The 16,002-nt window shown below is 53.6% G+C and overlaps 2 protein-coding genes across 5 annotated transcripts; both read left to right on the plus strand.

Moving 5' to 3' along the window:
• The first annotated feature begins 1,110 nt into the window (after positions 1 to 1,110).
• Gmip (GEM interacting protein) lies at positions 1,111 to 10,947 on the plus strand. Of its 3 annotated transcripts, none has more exons than XM_076845147.2 (21): positions 1,111 to 1,233; positions 2,142 to 2,226; positions 2,667 to 2,742; positions 2,830 to 2,887; positions 3,208 to 3,333; positions 3,421 to 3,485; positions 3,576 to 3,683; positions 4,248 to 4,328; positions 4,420 to 4,590; positions 4,695 to 4,832; positions 5,145 to 5,341; positions 5,663 to 5,769; positions 5,842 to 5,931; positions 6,271 to 6,348; positions 6,421 to 6,575; positions 6,771 to 6,959; positions 7,048 to 7,185; positions 7,284 to 7,480; positions 7,758 to 8,136; positions 9,968 to 10,034; positions 10,161 to 10,947. In XM_076845147.2, exons 1-21 carry the CDS (start codon positions 1,215 to 1,217, stop codon positions 10,526 to 10,528), a joined length of 2,892 nt encoding a protein of 963 aa, XP_076701262.1. In that variant the 5' UTR covers positions 1,111 to 1,214; the 3' UTR covers positions 10,529 to 10,947. The 3 variants fall into 3 exon arrangements, with proteins under 3 accessions (XP_076701262.1, XP_076701272.1, XP_076701282.1); XM_076845157.2 differs by having other exon boundaries at positions 5,851 to 5,931; XM_076845167.2 differs by lacking the exon at positions 1,111 to 1,233 and having other exon boundaries at positions 2,154 to 2,224.
• Positions 10,948 to 11,542: 595 nt separating this feature from the next.
• Positions 11,543 to 15,052, plus strand: Lpar2 (lysophosphatidic acid receptor 2). Of its 2 annotated transcripts, none has more exons than XM_076870122.2 (3): positions 11,543 to 12,013; positions 12,768 to 13,509; positions 14,176 to 15,052. In XM_076870122.2, exons 2-3 carry the CDS (start codon positions 12,768 to 12,770, stop codon positions 14,487 to 14,489), a joined length of 1,056 nt encoding a protein of 351 aa, XP_076726237.1. In that variant the 5' UTR covers positions 11,543 to 12,013; the 3' UTR covers positions 14,490 to 15,052. The 2 variants fall into 2 exon arrangements, with proteins under 2 accessions (XP_076726237.1, XP_076726229.1); XM_076870114.1 differs by lacking the exon at positions 11,543 to 12,013 and adding an exon at positions 12,074 to 12,374.
• Positions 15,053 to 16,002: the final 950 nt, after the last annotated feature.

The following is a 16,002-nucleotide window of genomic DNA, read 5'->3' on the forward strand; positions in this document are numbered from 1 at the left end:
GTCCTTCCTTTCAAGGGACATACTGAAACTCAATAATTACAGAGTAGTGAGCTAGGGATGTAATGGTACAATGGTACAGCACTTGCCTAGCATGTGTGAGGCCCTAGGTTTCCTTCCCCAGTACCACAGAAATAAAAAATAAATTGTGGAGTAGGTAGCATAAGCCTAGAATCACAGCCACTTAGATTTGCCTCTGCAAAAGCAAACAACTTTAGGAAGCAAAATTTCACACATACTTTAAAGTTTTTTTATTTCCAGCCAAAAATTCCACAGTGCTGGATGTGTACTCGTCTTCATAACTGACAAACCTGCTTATAGTCAATCACCTCCCGCCCACACGTGGCTAGCTTCATCAGGCAGTGTGGCATGAGGAAAACCCTGGGAACAGGAGCCCTGTGGAGGCTGAGGGAGGTGTCCAAGACCAGCAGTGAAGTGTACTCTCTGGACAGGGCTTGAGGGAACCTGATGCTACCTGACTAGAGCTGCTAAATCGCCAAATCCCTGAGATGGATGATTCTTGGGTATCCCAAAGCAGGGGCTCTCTGTGCCCGCGTCTCAGAGAGGGGCACTCTGACAACACTTGGGGGCCTCACTTGGGGGCCTCAAGAGCCTAACAACACTTGGGGGCCTCAAGAGCCTAATCCAACTTTGAAGATCATGAGTGAGTCGGGGGAGCTGGGGTCACAGAGACTGAACCCCAGCATATTCTACTTTGAATCATGCAGAACGTCAGGCCTCCACCAGGAGTCACCATTGCCCGAATCCTGCGGGCGTGGATTCCGAGATACCTCTGGGCTTGGAGGTTACTGGGTCATAGGGTGTGGAAGTTTCTGGGACAGACACCCCAGAACGACGGTCTTGAGGTTGGGGCTTCGTGGGCGTTCGGTTGGCACAGAAATCTAAGAAAATGACCAGTCTTGTACGAAGTCCTAGATGCCCTAATCTGGGGCGTTGCAACTCAGGATGGTCAACGGAGAGACTCCAACCAGACGGGATCTTAAGGTTGCTTGAGCGGTGGCCGCAGACCTGGCTTCAGGGCCTCGGGGGTGTGGCCGTCGCGTGGGGCGTGATCTTTTGGTGGGCGTGGTTTCGGAGAGGCGGGGCGGGCAGGACCCGGGCGGCGCCGGCAGCGGCAGGAAATCGGGGCTGGTCCCCCGCCGGCGTGCAGCCCTGTCGCTGGCCAGGTCTCCGCTGAACGATCCCTGGGCTTAACTATGGATACATCAGAGCCAGGTAGGGGGTCTTGAATCTGAGCATGGGGTAGATTTCCACGATGTCCGTCTCAGTTCCTAGATTGAGTAACTCCGTCTGTCCTTCTTGGTCTCGAGAGCCGGGAAAAGAGTTCCTGATTTGAAAAATCGCAGGGATCCTTCATGGTGGGGATCCCCCAACCAGGAGGGGCTCGGGACATCAGCTCTTGACTAGCCTCCATCCACTAATGAGCCTTCACCCAGGACGCTGCGGGGGAGGGGGCCCAGGAAAGGGAAGTGGCCGCTTCTGCTTCTGATTTTTGTGATGGGGGCAGGGTGTCACGACCGCTGTGGGAGAGGGCAACGCAGTAAGATCCCCACAGGGCTCCTCCGTAGCCCCAGGGAGCGGACAGTGTTGATCTGAGGCCCCTAGAAGAGGGGGCGGGGGCGGCAGCAGAAATGTGGAAAAGGTCCGACTTGTGTTTCCGGATGTCTTTGTGTCTCTTGTATGTGGAGAGTCACTCAGTCTTGAAGTCCCTCGTGGTTTCAGTCTGTCCATGTGTTTATGCCGCAGGCTCTGTGCCTGTGTGTCCCACGTGTATTTCCATCTGTCTGGCCTGGGGTCCATGTGGTTCCATTGTCAAGCCATCTCTGTCCTCCCGGATAATGTAGCTGCATCTGGGGAATGTTTTGTTGTTTTGCTTCTGGGTTCCCGCCTGTGTGGGTGTCTCTGCTCCTCTGAGCAGCTGTCTGTGGTTGTATTTGGGTCCATCTGCCTGCCCTGAGTTGGCCCCACCTAAGCCCACTCTCCCTGCATCCCACTCTCCCCTCACCCCTGCACTCTCTCTCCACCCCTCTAAATTAGATTGGTTGGGGTGCTGATTGTGGCTTGTGGTGTTGTGGGTGGAGGGAGGCAGTGGTTGGCCCATATATTACACTCCGCTCCCCCAGGGATCCCCCCAACTCCTGAGAGCAGAAAGAGGTACAGTGACATCTTCCGCAGCCTGGATAATCTCGAGATCTCACTGGGAAATGTGTGAGTCTGAACCTGGATCACCCAAATCCTGCCAGGATCCCCAAAACTTCCAATCATGCAGGTGCCCCTAAGCCCCATTTGGAACCTGCATCATCTGGACCCACTTATCTAATAATATCAAAAGTCTAAGATAGGATTCCAGATGTTTTAGATATATTCCCAAAGTGGCCCTAAGCCCCCCACACATCCTTCTTGTGAACCTTTAAAACAACTGAGGTTGCTATAGTAGTACTCTATGAACCCCAAAGTTATATAGGGCCTTTCAAACCCTATAAAAATAAAAAAATCCTCACCTGGCTTCTGCCAAATCCTTAGACCTTCCAGACACAAGAGATGCCACAGGACTGTCCCCCAAACTGCCCTAGGGTCCCCAGCACCTCCCCACACATACATGCAGGACAGACTGGACAGAGGTGGCCTCTGACCCCCTTGCCCCTCAGAACCTTCGAGATGTTGTCTGGAGACCCTGTAATCTCAGAAGACCTGGATCCTGACAAGGTCACCACAGCCACTGTGGTAAGTGGGACATGGGGGACAAGAAAGAGGGGCCTGAGCCAGAATCTCTGCCGTACTTGCTCCTGAATGCTGTCTCCCCCCCACCAGACCAGTGAAGCCAGCCGTTGGAGTGGCCCCTCCCCAGAGGGTCTTGCGCCCTTCACAGGTAGGGAACATTGAGGCCAGGATAATGGGGGCAGAAAGGAGTTCTTTCTTCAATAAGTCAGCACTGACTCTGTTCCATGTCAGGCATTGTTCAGGTTCAGGGAACACAGCAGTGCACACAACAGATCCAAGCCCCAGCCCTCAGGGAGTCCCCAGTCTGGGTAGAGAGTCTGTAAAGTTGCCATCAGAACACTGATCCAAATGGGGATGTTGGAGCCATGAGGGTATAGGACATGGGCTACTGGACTAGTCCCAGGGCTCAGGGAAAACTTCTAATGAAGGGCAATGTTCAGAGTTAAGGGTTCCACCCATCTTCCCCAGGGGTGGAGTTGGATTTGAGGCTCATAAGGACCAAAGGGGGCGTGGATGCAGCTCTGGATTACGCCAAGACATGGAGCCGCTATGCCAAGGAGCTGCTGGCCTGGACTGAAAAGAGAGCCAGTTATGGTGAGGGCCCCTTCTACCCAACCCCAGCCCTCAGGGAGTTGGACCCTGATGTCTGGACCCTGATGTCTCCCCCCCACTCCCCCACAGAGCAGGAGTTTGCTAAAAGCATCATGAAGATTGCTGAGGCTGGCAAGGTGTCCATCCACCAGCAGGTAACCATGAGCAGACTTCCCCAGAGCCCAAACCTTCCGGTTTCCCATCTCTGTCCTCTGATCCTCAGCATCCCCTAACCCTACTCCCAGAGCCACATGCCACTGCAGTATATCTACACTCTGTTTCTGGAGCATGATCTCAACCTGGGAACCCTGGCCTTGGAGACAGTAGCCCAGCAGAAAAGAGATTACTACCAGGTAAGGGGGTGGGCACTCTGATGTCCTTTGTGTGGGATTCCTTCCATTCCCAACAATTTGGGAGGAAGTCACTGCTACCATCATCATTGCCATTATGCTGATGAGGAAGCTGAGGCCCAGGGATGCTCAGGAACTTGCTCAAGGTTACCCAGCAGAGATTCAAACCAGGCTTCCTGTGCAGTTGCAAAACTGTTTATGTTTATAAAGAAGGATATATGAATGCTGAGTATTCTCAGAAGATGACCTTGATGTGTTTGGATCCAGGCAGAAAGGATGGGATGATCACTGAAGTTCTGTTCATGATCACACCGATAGGGGAGAGAAGGCCTGGGTGAGAAGACTCTCACATACAGACTCAGAAAAGGATCCAGTGTTTGGGGTGTGGCTCAGTGGAGGAGCCAATGCAGGAGGCCCTGGGTCCCATCCCCTGCACTGCAAAAAAAGAAAAAGAAAAAGAAAAAAAGGAAAGGGTTCAGAAGAAAAGGCATACAGGTGTAAGGAATGGAGAATACTGGTGGGTGGCACCTCCGGGGGGTTTCTGAGGCTATCCCTCACCCTTGCTAGCCACTGGCTGCCAAACGGACTGAGATTGAGAAATGGCGGAAGGAGTTCAAGGAGCAATGGATAAAGGAGCAGAAGCGTATGGTGAGATGCCGAGTGGTGGGGGATGGCAAGTGGAGGAATAAGAGGCCAGTCACTAACTTCCCTCCAAACCCCACCCTCCATGACCCTCCAGAACGAGGCAGTGCAGATACTGCGGCGGGCCCAGCTCCAGTATACGCAGCGCAGTGAGGAACTTTGGGCGCGCTCCCAGGGGTCCCCTGAGGACCATGCCCCTCAAGCCTCCCCTGGAACCAGCAAGCAGCAGGAGCGGCGGCGGAGGTCCCGAGAGGAGGCCCAGGCCAAGGTGGGGAGTCAGTCCTGTGTCCCCCTTTCATTGGGCACCCCCCCACTCTCCACTCTCATCCACACGTTTCTCTTTGTCGCCACCCACGGCCTCGGTTTCCCCAGGCACTGGAGGCTGAGGTGTTTTATCAGGCCTGCGTCCGCGAGGCCAACGCACGCCAGCAGGACCTGGAAAACACCAAGCATCGGATTGTGTCCCATGTGCGCAAGCTGGTGTTGCAGGGGGATGAAGTGCTGAGGAGGGTGAGGCTCTTTCCCTTGGCAGCTCTTTCCCTTCGCCACTCTCGCTCATCCCTTTGTGCCCCAGCTGAGTGCCCCTCCACCCAGCCCCTGAGTCACTCCTGGGACCCCAGGACTCCATCTCCCTGCCAGGCCGTTGGGCCCCAGACCTTGAAGAAGCCTTTACTTTAACCAAGTCCCTGGCCTAGATGACAGCCCTAGTCCCTAAACTGTGGCCTTGTTACTGCCCCGCCCCCAAACCCTTACCAATGGGGCTCTGGCTCCTCCCCCAGGGTACCCGGCCCCGCCCTTCTTTACTCTGTTACCGCCCCACAGGTGACCCTAGGCCTCTTTGGGCTGCGCAGAGCACAGGCTGAACGCGGTCCTCGCGCATTCGCAGCTTTGGCTGAGTGCTGTGCGCCCTTCGAACCTGGCCAGCGCTACCAGGAGTTTGTGCGGGCGCTGCGGCCTGAGGATCCACCGCCCCCACCGCGGGCCTTCACCTTCCAGGAGTTTGTACCCATGGGGAACAGGTGAGGCTTGGTTCTGGGTTGGGAGTGATCCTGGGGGCTGTTAGTACTAATGAACAGAGTACTGAAGATCAGAGAACTAGAAGCTTCAATGGAGTTTAGTACTCACGTCTCTGGGTTTTGTTTGTGGTTTTGTTTGCTCGAGGTGGGAGGGAGGAATTGACCCTGTAGGGGAAGGTCCGGGACTTTGGGGCCACTGCATTCAAGGAAGCAGGAGGCTCATGGGCATTAGGACTTGCAAACCTAGAAGTGATGTCTGGGTACTGTCACACCAGGCCAGTTTCTTGGGGATGGAGCCCTAAAACTCCTCTCTTCTTGTCTCAGCTCCCCTCTGGATTCAAGAAAGAAGCTCTCTGGGCCCCCACCTCCCAGGCTGGACGAGAGTTCCGCAGAGCAAGGCCCTTGGGAGGACACTGGCATAGGCTGGCAGGGTGAGTGTAGTGAGAGTCAGGTAAGAGTGGTGCCAGGCTAGGGTCCATCCTTACTGACCTGTCTGCACCTAGGGACTCCAGGTCCTACTCCTGGCAGTGATGTGGACAGTGTGGGTGGCGGCAGTGAGTCTCGGTCCTTGGACTCTCCCACTTCCAGCCCAGGTGAGGAATAGGACCTGATCCTGACCCACTCCCCACCTATGGCCATACTCCAGCCCCTGGCCAACCTCGGACCCAATCTCTAACCCGTCCTTGACCTCTGACCTATCCCACAGCCCTGGCCTATTTCCTCAAACTATTCTCTTGATCATCAGACTTATAAATACCCCACAGATGCCTGACCCATTCTCTAATGCTTAACCCCTGACCTCTCTGACTCCTTGCTGACCTGTGAGCCCTTTCCTCAAGAACATCTGTGGGAGGTTCTGGAAGCTCTGAAAACCAAGACTGTGTGTCCTTAACCTGGAATCTCCCATAACCCCTATAACCATCTGTCCCCAGGCCCTGGTACACGGAGGCTGGTGAAGGTCTCATCCACAGGCACTGAATCTTCAGATGACTTTGAGGAGCGAGACCCTGGTAAGACTGAAGCAGGTGGGGTGGGGCAGGGTGGGAAGTGGACCAGGCAAATCTGACCCTGTCTCCCTGTAGACGTGGGAGATGGGCTGGAGAATGGGCTCGGCAGCCCTTTCAGGAAGTGGACGCTGTCCACTGCGGCTCAGACCCACAGGCTACGGCGGCTGCGGGGTCCAGCCAAATGTCGGGAGTGTGAAGCCTTCATGGTCAGTGGGACTGAGTGTGAAGAGGTATGTCCTGGACTGATGACCCAATGACCTCTGTTGACCCCTAATGACCTAAGATCCCTAAAACCTTCCTGCCTTCAGGACCCACCCTGATCTGATGATCTCCTACATACCCTCCATTCCCTGAGGAGCCCTACAACTGTCTTTTTTTCTCACTGACCCCCAATGACCTCACTCACTCTGTGACTTTCTCCCCAGTGCTTCCTGACCTGTCATAAGCGATGTCTGGAGACCCTGCTGATCTTCTGCGGACACCAGCGGCTCCCAGTCCGGACACCTCTCTTTGGAGTCGACTTTCTACAGCTTCCCAGGGACTTCCCAGAGGAGGTTCCCTTTGTGATCACCAAATGCACAGCTGAGATAGAACACCGTGCCCTGAGTGTTCAGGTGCTGCCTTGGCCCTAGACTGTCCCCAGAAATGACTTTACCCTATTGATGGTTGGATCATAAGCCAGGTGTCTTTTATGCCCTATAGGGCATTTACCGGGTCAGCGGATCCCGGGTTCGCGTGGAGCGACTGTGCCAAGCCTTTGAGAATGGTCGAGCACTGGTGGAACTGTCAGGAAATTCACCTCATGACATCTCAAGTGTCCTTAAGCGGTTTCTCCAGGAGGTGGGTACTCAGGGGACTTGGGAGGGTGGGGATGGGCAGGGGCTGAGGACCCTTGGCAGACTACCTATACTCATGAACCCCTGCCCTTTTCCCTCCAGCTCACCGACCCTGTGGTCCCCTTCCACTTCTACGATGCCTTCATCTCTCTGGCTAAGACCCTGCATGCAGACTCTGGGGACAACCCTGGGACCCCCAGCCCCAGTCCTGAAGTTATCTGCTCGCTGAAGACTCTCTTGGTACAACTGCCTGATTCTAACTACAACACTCTACGGCACCTGGTGGCCCATCTATTCAGGTGTGTATTGGTCCCTGAGCCCTGAATTGTTATCCCTTTCCCTCTACATGTGATTGCTAACCCCTGATACTGACCTCTGATCTTTGACATGTTTTCTGAGCTCTGAACCTTAATACCTGACTCCCATCTCTGGACATGTGGCTGCTGGTCTCAATGACCAGGATCAATTACCTGAGACATGGGCAAGTCACCACTAGGCTGGCTATAGGTCTTACCCTTACCCTCAGCTGTTACCTTGCACCTCATACCCTGATCCTTCTCCTCATACCATCCCCAGGGTGGCTGCACGGTTTGAAGAAAACAAGATGTCTGCCAACAACTTGGGAATTGTATTTGGGCCAACGCTTCTGCGGCCACCAGATGGTCCATGGGCAGCTGGTACCAGCCCTGTCACCTGCCTGCTAGACTCTGGACACCAGGCTCAGCTTGTTGAGTTCCTCATTGTGCACTACGAGCAGATCTTCGGGATGGACGAGCTCCCCCTGGCCACAGAGCCACTGCCCCAAGACCCCAGCCCAGCCCCTGAGCCCCTTACAACCAGCCCCCAACCTCCAGTCCCATTCCTTGACTCAGAGTCACAGTCCCCAGTCCTAGCCTCGGACCCTGACCCAGACTCTAAGTCTCAGGAGGAGCATTCTGAGGCCACATTCTCCAAGGTAGGAGCCTGTTGGACACACACATGCAGGGAGAGCCTTATCTCTGTTTAATTCTCCCATTTTCTATCTTCTTTTACCTTTAAAATTTCTTCCGTTCTCCCCTCCCTTCCTTATTTAATCTTGCTCATTCTGGAAGAAATAGTGAGGAATGAAAGGGTGGGTAATAATGGATCCCTTTCCCTTGACGTGTGATTACTAACCTTGACCTGTGATTGTAACAACAGGGGACACCCTGTAAAGGTATAGCATGGGCGATTATTCATTCAACAGAATATTTATCAAACATTTACTTTGTGCCAAACGTTGTTCTAAGAAACATCAGTAAGCTAAATAATTAAGGCCTCATCCTCTTGGTATCTGCATTTTAGTGGGGTGGGAAAAGACCAACAATAAACAAATATGATATAAAATCAGTTATATAGGATGTTACAAGGTGACAGAGACAAGTACTATAGAGGAAAGAAAGACAGAGCAAGTAATGGGACACCACAGACACCAGGTTGATAAGTGGAGGACAGTTTGGGGGGTTTTGTTTGGTTTTGGGTACTGGGGATTGAACCCAAGAGCACTTTACCACTGAGCTATATCCCCAGTTCTCTCAGTTTTTTGAGACAGGGTCTTTTCAGATTGCCTAAGCTGACCCTGAGTTTGTGATCTTCCTGCCTCAGCCTCCCAAGTCACTGGGATTATAGGCATGTGCCATTGTGCCAGCATGGAGGGCAGTTTATAGCACTAGATAAGAATACATGGGCAGATTTTATGGAACAGATAGATTTCAGCAAAAATTGAAAGGATATGAGGGTGGAATGAGCCTGGTGTAAATCTGGGAAAGGGTATCCCAGACAAAGAGAACAGCTAGTCAGAGGCCATGAGGTAGAGTTTGCCTGGTATGGTCAGAGCACAATCCTATCTTGCAATGAATGAGCAATGGGAAAGTGGTAGGAAGTGAGTCCAAAGAAGGATTGACCCCAATGGCTCTGCCCTCTGCCACTAATTATGCACCTACTATGTATGGGGTATGGGCCACTCTTACTCTGCATGGAGCATGGACTACCATTGAATCCATACCTACTATTTATGGGCACTATATAAGCTTCCTGTTGCCTTTGTCACAGCTCTGAGAAGCAGATTACTGTTAGTGAAAACTATTTACTGCTAAGATGATACAGCTAAGGATTTAAGTAATTAAGTAACCCTGATGGGGAGTCATGGCAGTCAGAATCTAGTGGGGCTCACCCACCAGAATCCAGAGCTCAGCTGTGAATCAGGAAAATGGCAGCAACAGCCACTTCAGGCAGTCTGTGCCCATAGCCTGTGCTCAGGACTGCTACAGGAGGCTCCCCTACTTCATTGATCCTGCTACACCTACCATCTTAAGGACCCCTTCTGCAGAGCTAGGAAAAGGCTGCGAATTGTGAGTATGAGAAATGGAATAGCTTATGAGGTGCTTAGTATTCAACACATAGAGTTCAAGTCATCATTACTATTTGGCAAAAGAACAGTGAGGATATACAGAGAAACTAGAAAGCTGAGGTAAGGTGGATAAAAGTGCAGAAAATAGCCTAGGATGGAGACAGTAGCTCAGAGGCACCACCCAGTCTGAATTGGAGCTGGCTAGGCCCCTCCCTAGGCTGGCCCTCTGATGAAAAAGGAAGTTACTGCCCCTTCACAGAACTCTGTGCAGGAGGGGCAAGCAGAAGACTTTTAAGAACATAGTCTGCCCCCAAATTGCACAGGAGATTTTGCATGGCCAGGAATAAACCACTGGCTCTAGAAGAGTCTTAACTGAAATTTTATCATTGGGGTCACATTCTTGGGTTTCTCCCTGCAGATTCCAGCTCTGCAGAGTGACCAAAGAGAGGAAGTGGCTGAAGATACCAAAAATGGGGAAGGGGAAGGTGAGTATAGGAAAGTAGCTTAGGAGTTCTGGGGATGCCCCTTCCTGAGGGATGGCTTGGCTGAGATGGGGGGGGAGGGATCCAGAGGACTTGGGGATACTAAGCATTGACCACCCCACCCAACAGTGTCCAGCCAAGGCCCTGAGGACTCACTCCTAGGAACACAGTCCCGCGGCCATTTCAGCCGCCAGCCAGTGAAGTATCCGCGGGGAGGTGTGCGGCCTGTTACTCATCAACTGTCCAGTTTGGCCCTGGTGGCTTCCAAGCTGTGTGAGGAGGCCCCTATCTCAATACACAGAGGAAGTCTGAGGGGGCGGGGGCCAGGCCCTTCTGCTGCCTCCCCTGACAACAGCCCCCTGCGACGCACCCCACTACCTAAGCATTTTGAGATCACCCAGGAGACTGCCCGCTTACTCTCTAAGCTGGACAGTGAGGCTGTGCCTAGGACCTGCTGCCCAGACCCCCAGCCTGAGGAAACTGAGGACCATCTCTGACCATCCTAAGGAGCCCAGGACAAAGAAGATGGACCCATATCTCCTTACCTCTCCCCACCTATAAGGAAAGACTACACGGCCTAGGGAGGCCTAAGACACTTTTGGGGCAATGTCCCAGGAATTTCCCACCAGACACAGGTGGTTTCAAGCATCAGGGCCTCTCAGGTTCATAGGTCACTCAGGGTCAACACTCAGGGTCAATACAAGGTCATGAGATCCTTGGGGTCTGCCTTAGACTTTGACCTCAGGGATAGGGGTATGTTTTACTACTTTGGTTATGATCACCACTCCTTTCCCACCTGCCTCCTCAGATTCCAAGTATTCCATTCTTGGAGGAGATGGGCAACCCAGACCCCACATCCTGGTGGTGCCTGCAGCTTGGGATCAGATGGCCTCTAAATAAACAGCCCTATATATTCTTTTTGTCTGTCTTTGCCCAGGGATGGTGACAGGGAAGAGGCCAGCAAGAGCAGCACCCCTGGGCCCCATTTTTACCTATCAGGGAAACCAAAGCCCCCTTTCTTCATGCTCAAACACCCTTCTAAAACCTTCAGGCAATTAAGGATTGGACCTGGACACCCAGCTGAGTCACACCGCCTGGCCCTCCCAGAGCTCCTTGTCCCGGATCTGGTCCTGCATAATCAAACAAATATAACCAAAGCGCAGATAACCGGGACAATGGGGCTGTGTGCTGCGCAGTGTGGGAGCCCCGGGCTGCCGCGCAGAAGCGGGGGAGGAAGCCACAGGACTGGGCAGCGCAGGGGGCGCAGAGAAAACATTGCAAGAAATTTGAGCGGGACAGAAAGGTTTCTGGGGCAAGGGAGGCCGCTGCGGTAGTTGTGAGCTGAGGGAAGTGGTAGTTGTGAGCTGAGGGAAGCAGAAGCTGGGCTGGGGTCCCCGCGGTGGGAGCCAAGTCGGATCAGGGCGTGGCTTGTAACTCGGAGGACGATTGGGCACCAGGGAGAGGGCGGGGTGGGACTGAGTGGGTTGGGGGTCTGGAGCAGTGAATCGGAGCCAGAGGCCACCCTCAGCTGCGCCCGAGCAGCGTAGGGTCACGGAAGGAATTATCCGGCTGCCAAGTGAGTCATCCCTGAAGACTCGAAACTGCGGGCGCGTGAGGTGTGCAGGGACTGGGGTGGGAGTCCCGAGCCGGAACTACAGAGGGGCGACCACTGGGCCGCAAAGCGAGGAGGAAACGGCGGGACTGCAGTTCCGGGCGACCCCACTTCCGACCGGTCCTGAGGCGGAGCTTCTCCAGGTGGCGGGGGCGCGGTAGGGCTCCCCCAGGTGGCAGGGGCGGGGCACCACGGCCTGGGTGGAGGCGGGGGCGGGACGGCTGAACCCCGCCTCTCCTTCTTGCTCGCGGGCTCCTGCACACCCGAAAGCTCCTCCGCTCCCGCCGTGATTGCGGGGCCATGGACTTCAGGCCCGCTGCGATCCCCCAGGAGCCCGCCCCGTCTGCAGCTTGAAGGGAGGTAGGTCCAGGTAAGAGCAACGGCGGGCTCTGGGCGGGCGCAGGTTGGGGAAGGGCGAGGCACGCCCCCTTCTCTGCTTCAGCCTGGGGGCACCTGGAGGCCCCGCGAACTGCGGCTTCTTTGACCGCCCTCTTTGTCCCGGAGACCGCCAGGGTCCTTCATCTCACCCGGAAGGGCCGATGCCCCGCCTGCTTTGGGAGCTCTCGCGCGCGAATCCTGCCGCCCAACTTCTGGAGCCGCCTCCCTACCTGTTCTGATCTGCCCAGTCAGTCTCCTCCATATCTCGGCACCACCCGCAGGGTCCCAACAAGTGACCTCACCCTTGGTCTGTGCTCGGTGCATTGACCCCGGCGCCAAATTGACCTTCCCTGGTCAGCTCACTCCTCTTTTGTCCTGCCCTAACTTCCCCTCCCCCTCAACCCCTACTCCTCTACTAGGTCGTAGATTGGTGGCTCTTGGAACGGAATTGAATGTAGTTGAGTTTTGTTTGGTTCTTAAGGTTAAAAAACAAAACAAGCCGTTGCTTTTTTAATAAGTCTGTATTAGTAGGTTTTATTAGTAGATATAATAAATAACTCACTCCCCCACTCCCACCCTATGGTGCTTGCTTTTTCTAGGCCACTCTAATCCCCACCACAGGCGATTTGCTCAGAGGCATCAAAGATTGCAGCCCTTGCTGTCCTGTTGGTGACTAGCTGCCGCCTGCTCTTGTGTCCTTCCTATAAGGGCCACTTGCACTGATACCTCTCTTTCTGTGCCCCCAGATGGTCACCATGGGCCAGTGCTACTACAATGAGACCATCGGCTTTTTCTACAACAACAGTGGCAAAGAGCTCAGCTCTTATTGGCGGCCCAAGGATGTGGTGGTGGTGGCACTGGGGCTGACTGTCAGTGTGCTGGTGCTACTGACTAACTTGCTGGTTATTGCAGCCATTGCCTCCAACCGCCGCTTCCACCAGCCCATTTACTACCTGCTTGGCAACCTGGCTGCAGCAGACCTGTTTGCTGGTGTGGCTTACCTCTTCCTCATGTTCCACACGGGCCCACGCACGGCCCGGCTTTCGCTCAAGGGCTGGTTCCTGAGACAAGGCCTGCTGGACACAAGCCTGACAGCATCAGTGGCCACACTGTTGGCCATTGCTGTGGAGCGGCACCGCAGTGTGATGGCTGTGCAGCTGCACAGCCGCCTGCCGCGTGGCCGGGTTGTCATGCTCATTGTGGTTGTGTGGGTTGCCGCACTGGGCCTAGGACTGCTGCCTGCCCACTCCTGGCACTGCCTCTGTGCCCTGGACCGCTGTTCGCGCATGGCTCCCCTGCTCAGCCGCTCCTACCTAGCTGTGTGGGCCCTATCCAGCCTGCTTGTCTTCCTGCTCATGGTAGCTGTCTACACCCGCATTTTCTTCTACGTGCGTAGGCGAGTGCAGCGCATGGCCGAGCATGTCAGCTGCCACCCCCGCTACCGAGAGACCACACTCAGCCTGGTCAAGACTGTTGTCATCATCCTTGGTGAGTGAGACACTCAACCTGCCCTGGGCCACTGGGACCTAACCTAACCATTGTTTTGTGCAAAACAATGACTTGAATAGGTGACCTGATTGAATTGATGGTAGGGCATAGTTTGGGTGGGGGATGTTCTTCCGAGTTCCAAGAGAGAAAACAGAAAGTACAAACCCGAGGGCAAGACCAGACCAGAGTCCATGTGGTTAGCCTGCAAGGAAAGGGAAGATTAGGAAGGCCTTGAAGATCCCAAACAGGGCCAGATTTTGTTCAGAGTTCCATGAGAAGCCCCTAAGAGTTCTTCGCAGGGCAATTGTATATAGAAAGAACTGGGTGATGATATACTGTACCACCCCTGAACAAAGATCAACTCTTTCCAGTTATCCCCCACCCTACCCATCCTGCCACAGTAACCTCCTTTCCCTCATTGAACAAATCTCCATACAGAAGCCTCCAGGGGCCTGACTACCTTGGAAAGACATCCCTTCAGGCAGACAAATCAGAGAAAGGTCTCCCCTCTTAGCATTTTTGTCTGCCACACTGCCAAGCCAGCAAGACAGGCAGCTCTTGGAGCACATACTGCACAGTTATGGCCTGAGCTCTGAGGACTGCCCTAGCCCTGAGTGCCAGGCCTCCTGACACCTTGCTTTGCTCACTTTGGCTTCCATCCTGCAGGGGCATTTGTGGTCTGCTGGACACCCGGCCAGGTGGTGCTGCTCCTGGATGGTCTGGACTGCAAGTCCTGCAATGTCCTGGCTGTGGAGAAGTATTTCCTGCTCTTGGCTGAGTCCAATTCACTGGTCAATGCCGCAGTATACTCATGCCGAGATGCTGAGATGCGCCGCACCTTCCGTCGCCTCCTCTGCTGTATGTGCCTCCGCCGGTCCTCCCACAAGTCTGCCCACTATACATCATCTGCCCGGACAGGTGCCAGCACCCGCATCATGCTTCCTGAGAATGGCCACTCACTGATGGACTCCACTCTTTAGCTACCTTGGACAGGATGCAGCTCTTTGACAACTCATGAACACTCCTGGCTTGTCCCAACCAGCAGGACAGACTTAAAGACAGACCCATGGTCTGGCATAGCACAGCAGCACTCCCCAGGCACACACACAACTTTGCATGCTCCAGGGTACTGGGAATTGGGGACATCTCCAAGCACCTGGGAGGACTCAGATGGTGTCTGGGAATCTGGCTCTTCAATCATCTCAGGTTTTAGGGTTTTTTAACAGAACATTTTTGTACTTTTATGCACATCCCTGGTAAACCCTGTGGACTGGTTTCTCCTATATGGTGCTGTGAGTGGGAAAAGTAGAAGAGATGAAGGCCCTCCAAGGTCAAGCTGCCCAGTGTGACAGGATAACAGGGATGGACTGTGGACACAATATCTTTCTGAGGCTGATTTTTATTTTTAGCAGCACAACCTGAGGGGTGCTGAGCATAAACTGGGAAAGGCTTGTGGACCTTTGCAGAGGCTGGCCTATCTCCATTAGTATTGAGGGGATCCAGGATCCATAGGGAGGACATGAATCAGGGAGTAAATCATTCCACTCTAAGGTCTCCAAAGCATTTTTGTCACCAACTCAATCGGTCTGTTCCTGTGTCCTGAAATTGTGTTTCAAGGCTCAAGCCTATTAGGCAACATGGCATCTCCTCAGCCCTGTTCTGCTTCCTCTTCGGTTTCTGGCTAGCTGTTATTCTGCCTCTCTTATTCCAGTCTTGCTTGTATTTCCTAGTGGTGCTGTTATTTTCTCTATCTGTCCCCCTCCCTGTATTCGTCTTCTGGAGCCTGGGGTGGTCTGTGGTCTATGTGAGTCCTCTTGCTGCCACCTATCCTTTTTGAGTCCAGATTGTTGAAGATCACATGTACAGCTGTCTCCATCTCCTCACCTGTCTCACCACCTATATTTAACCTAGTTAGTTCCACTCAGCAGGATGCATAATTGGAGAGTTGCCATTTTTCAAGCTCCTTTGCTGTGTCTGGCACATTTACAAGCACTATAGGTGCATTGTTTAACCAATCGCCTGCATCTTGTAGTTCATGAGTTACACTTATTTTCATGTGAGGACAGTAGTTCAGAGAGGTTGAGATCTGGCCCATGGTTACACAGCTTGGATAAGGCAGAGAACTGCATCAAAAGACGAGAGGGATCCTGGAGAAAAGGCTTCAGAAAGCCTGGAATTAGTCAAAACTCAGCTGGATACTCCCCCTCTCACCCACAGACCCAAGTCCTGAGATGTACCATGCCCATGTTGAGCCCCATCTCAGTGTCCAGAAAGGCACCCTGCCAGGCACAATGAGCCTAGAACTGGGTTGTTCCTACTTCACCAGTGAGGAGACAGGGTTATATTTCTATTTCAGATTCATATGCTGAATAACAGCAGGACTTTGAATCCAGCTCTCATCAGAGGCCAAATTCTTTTCTTCTTGTCTGAGTACTAGGGATGGAACCCAGGGCCTGGTGCATGGGAGGCAAGTACACTGCAACTGAGCCACAT

Source organism: Callospermophilus lateralis, chromosome 1 (assembly GCF_048772815.1).
Source record: "Callospermophilus lateralis isolate mCalLat2 chromosome 1, mCalLat2.hap1, whole genome shotgun sequence".
Taxonomy (NCBI): Eukaryota; Metazoa; Chordata; class Mammalia; order Rodentia; family Sciuridae; genus Callospermophilus; species Callospermophilus lateralis.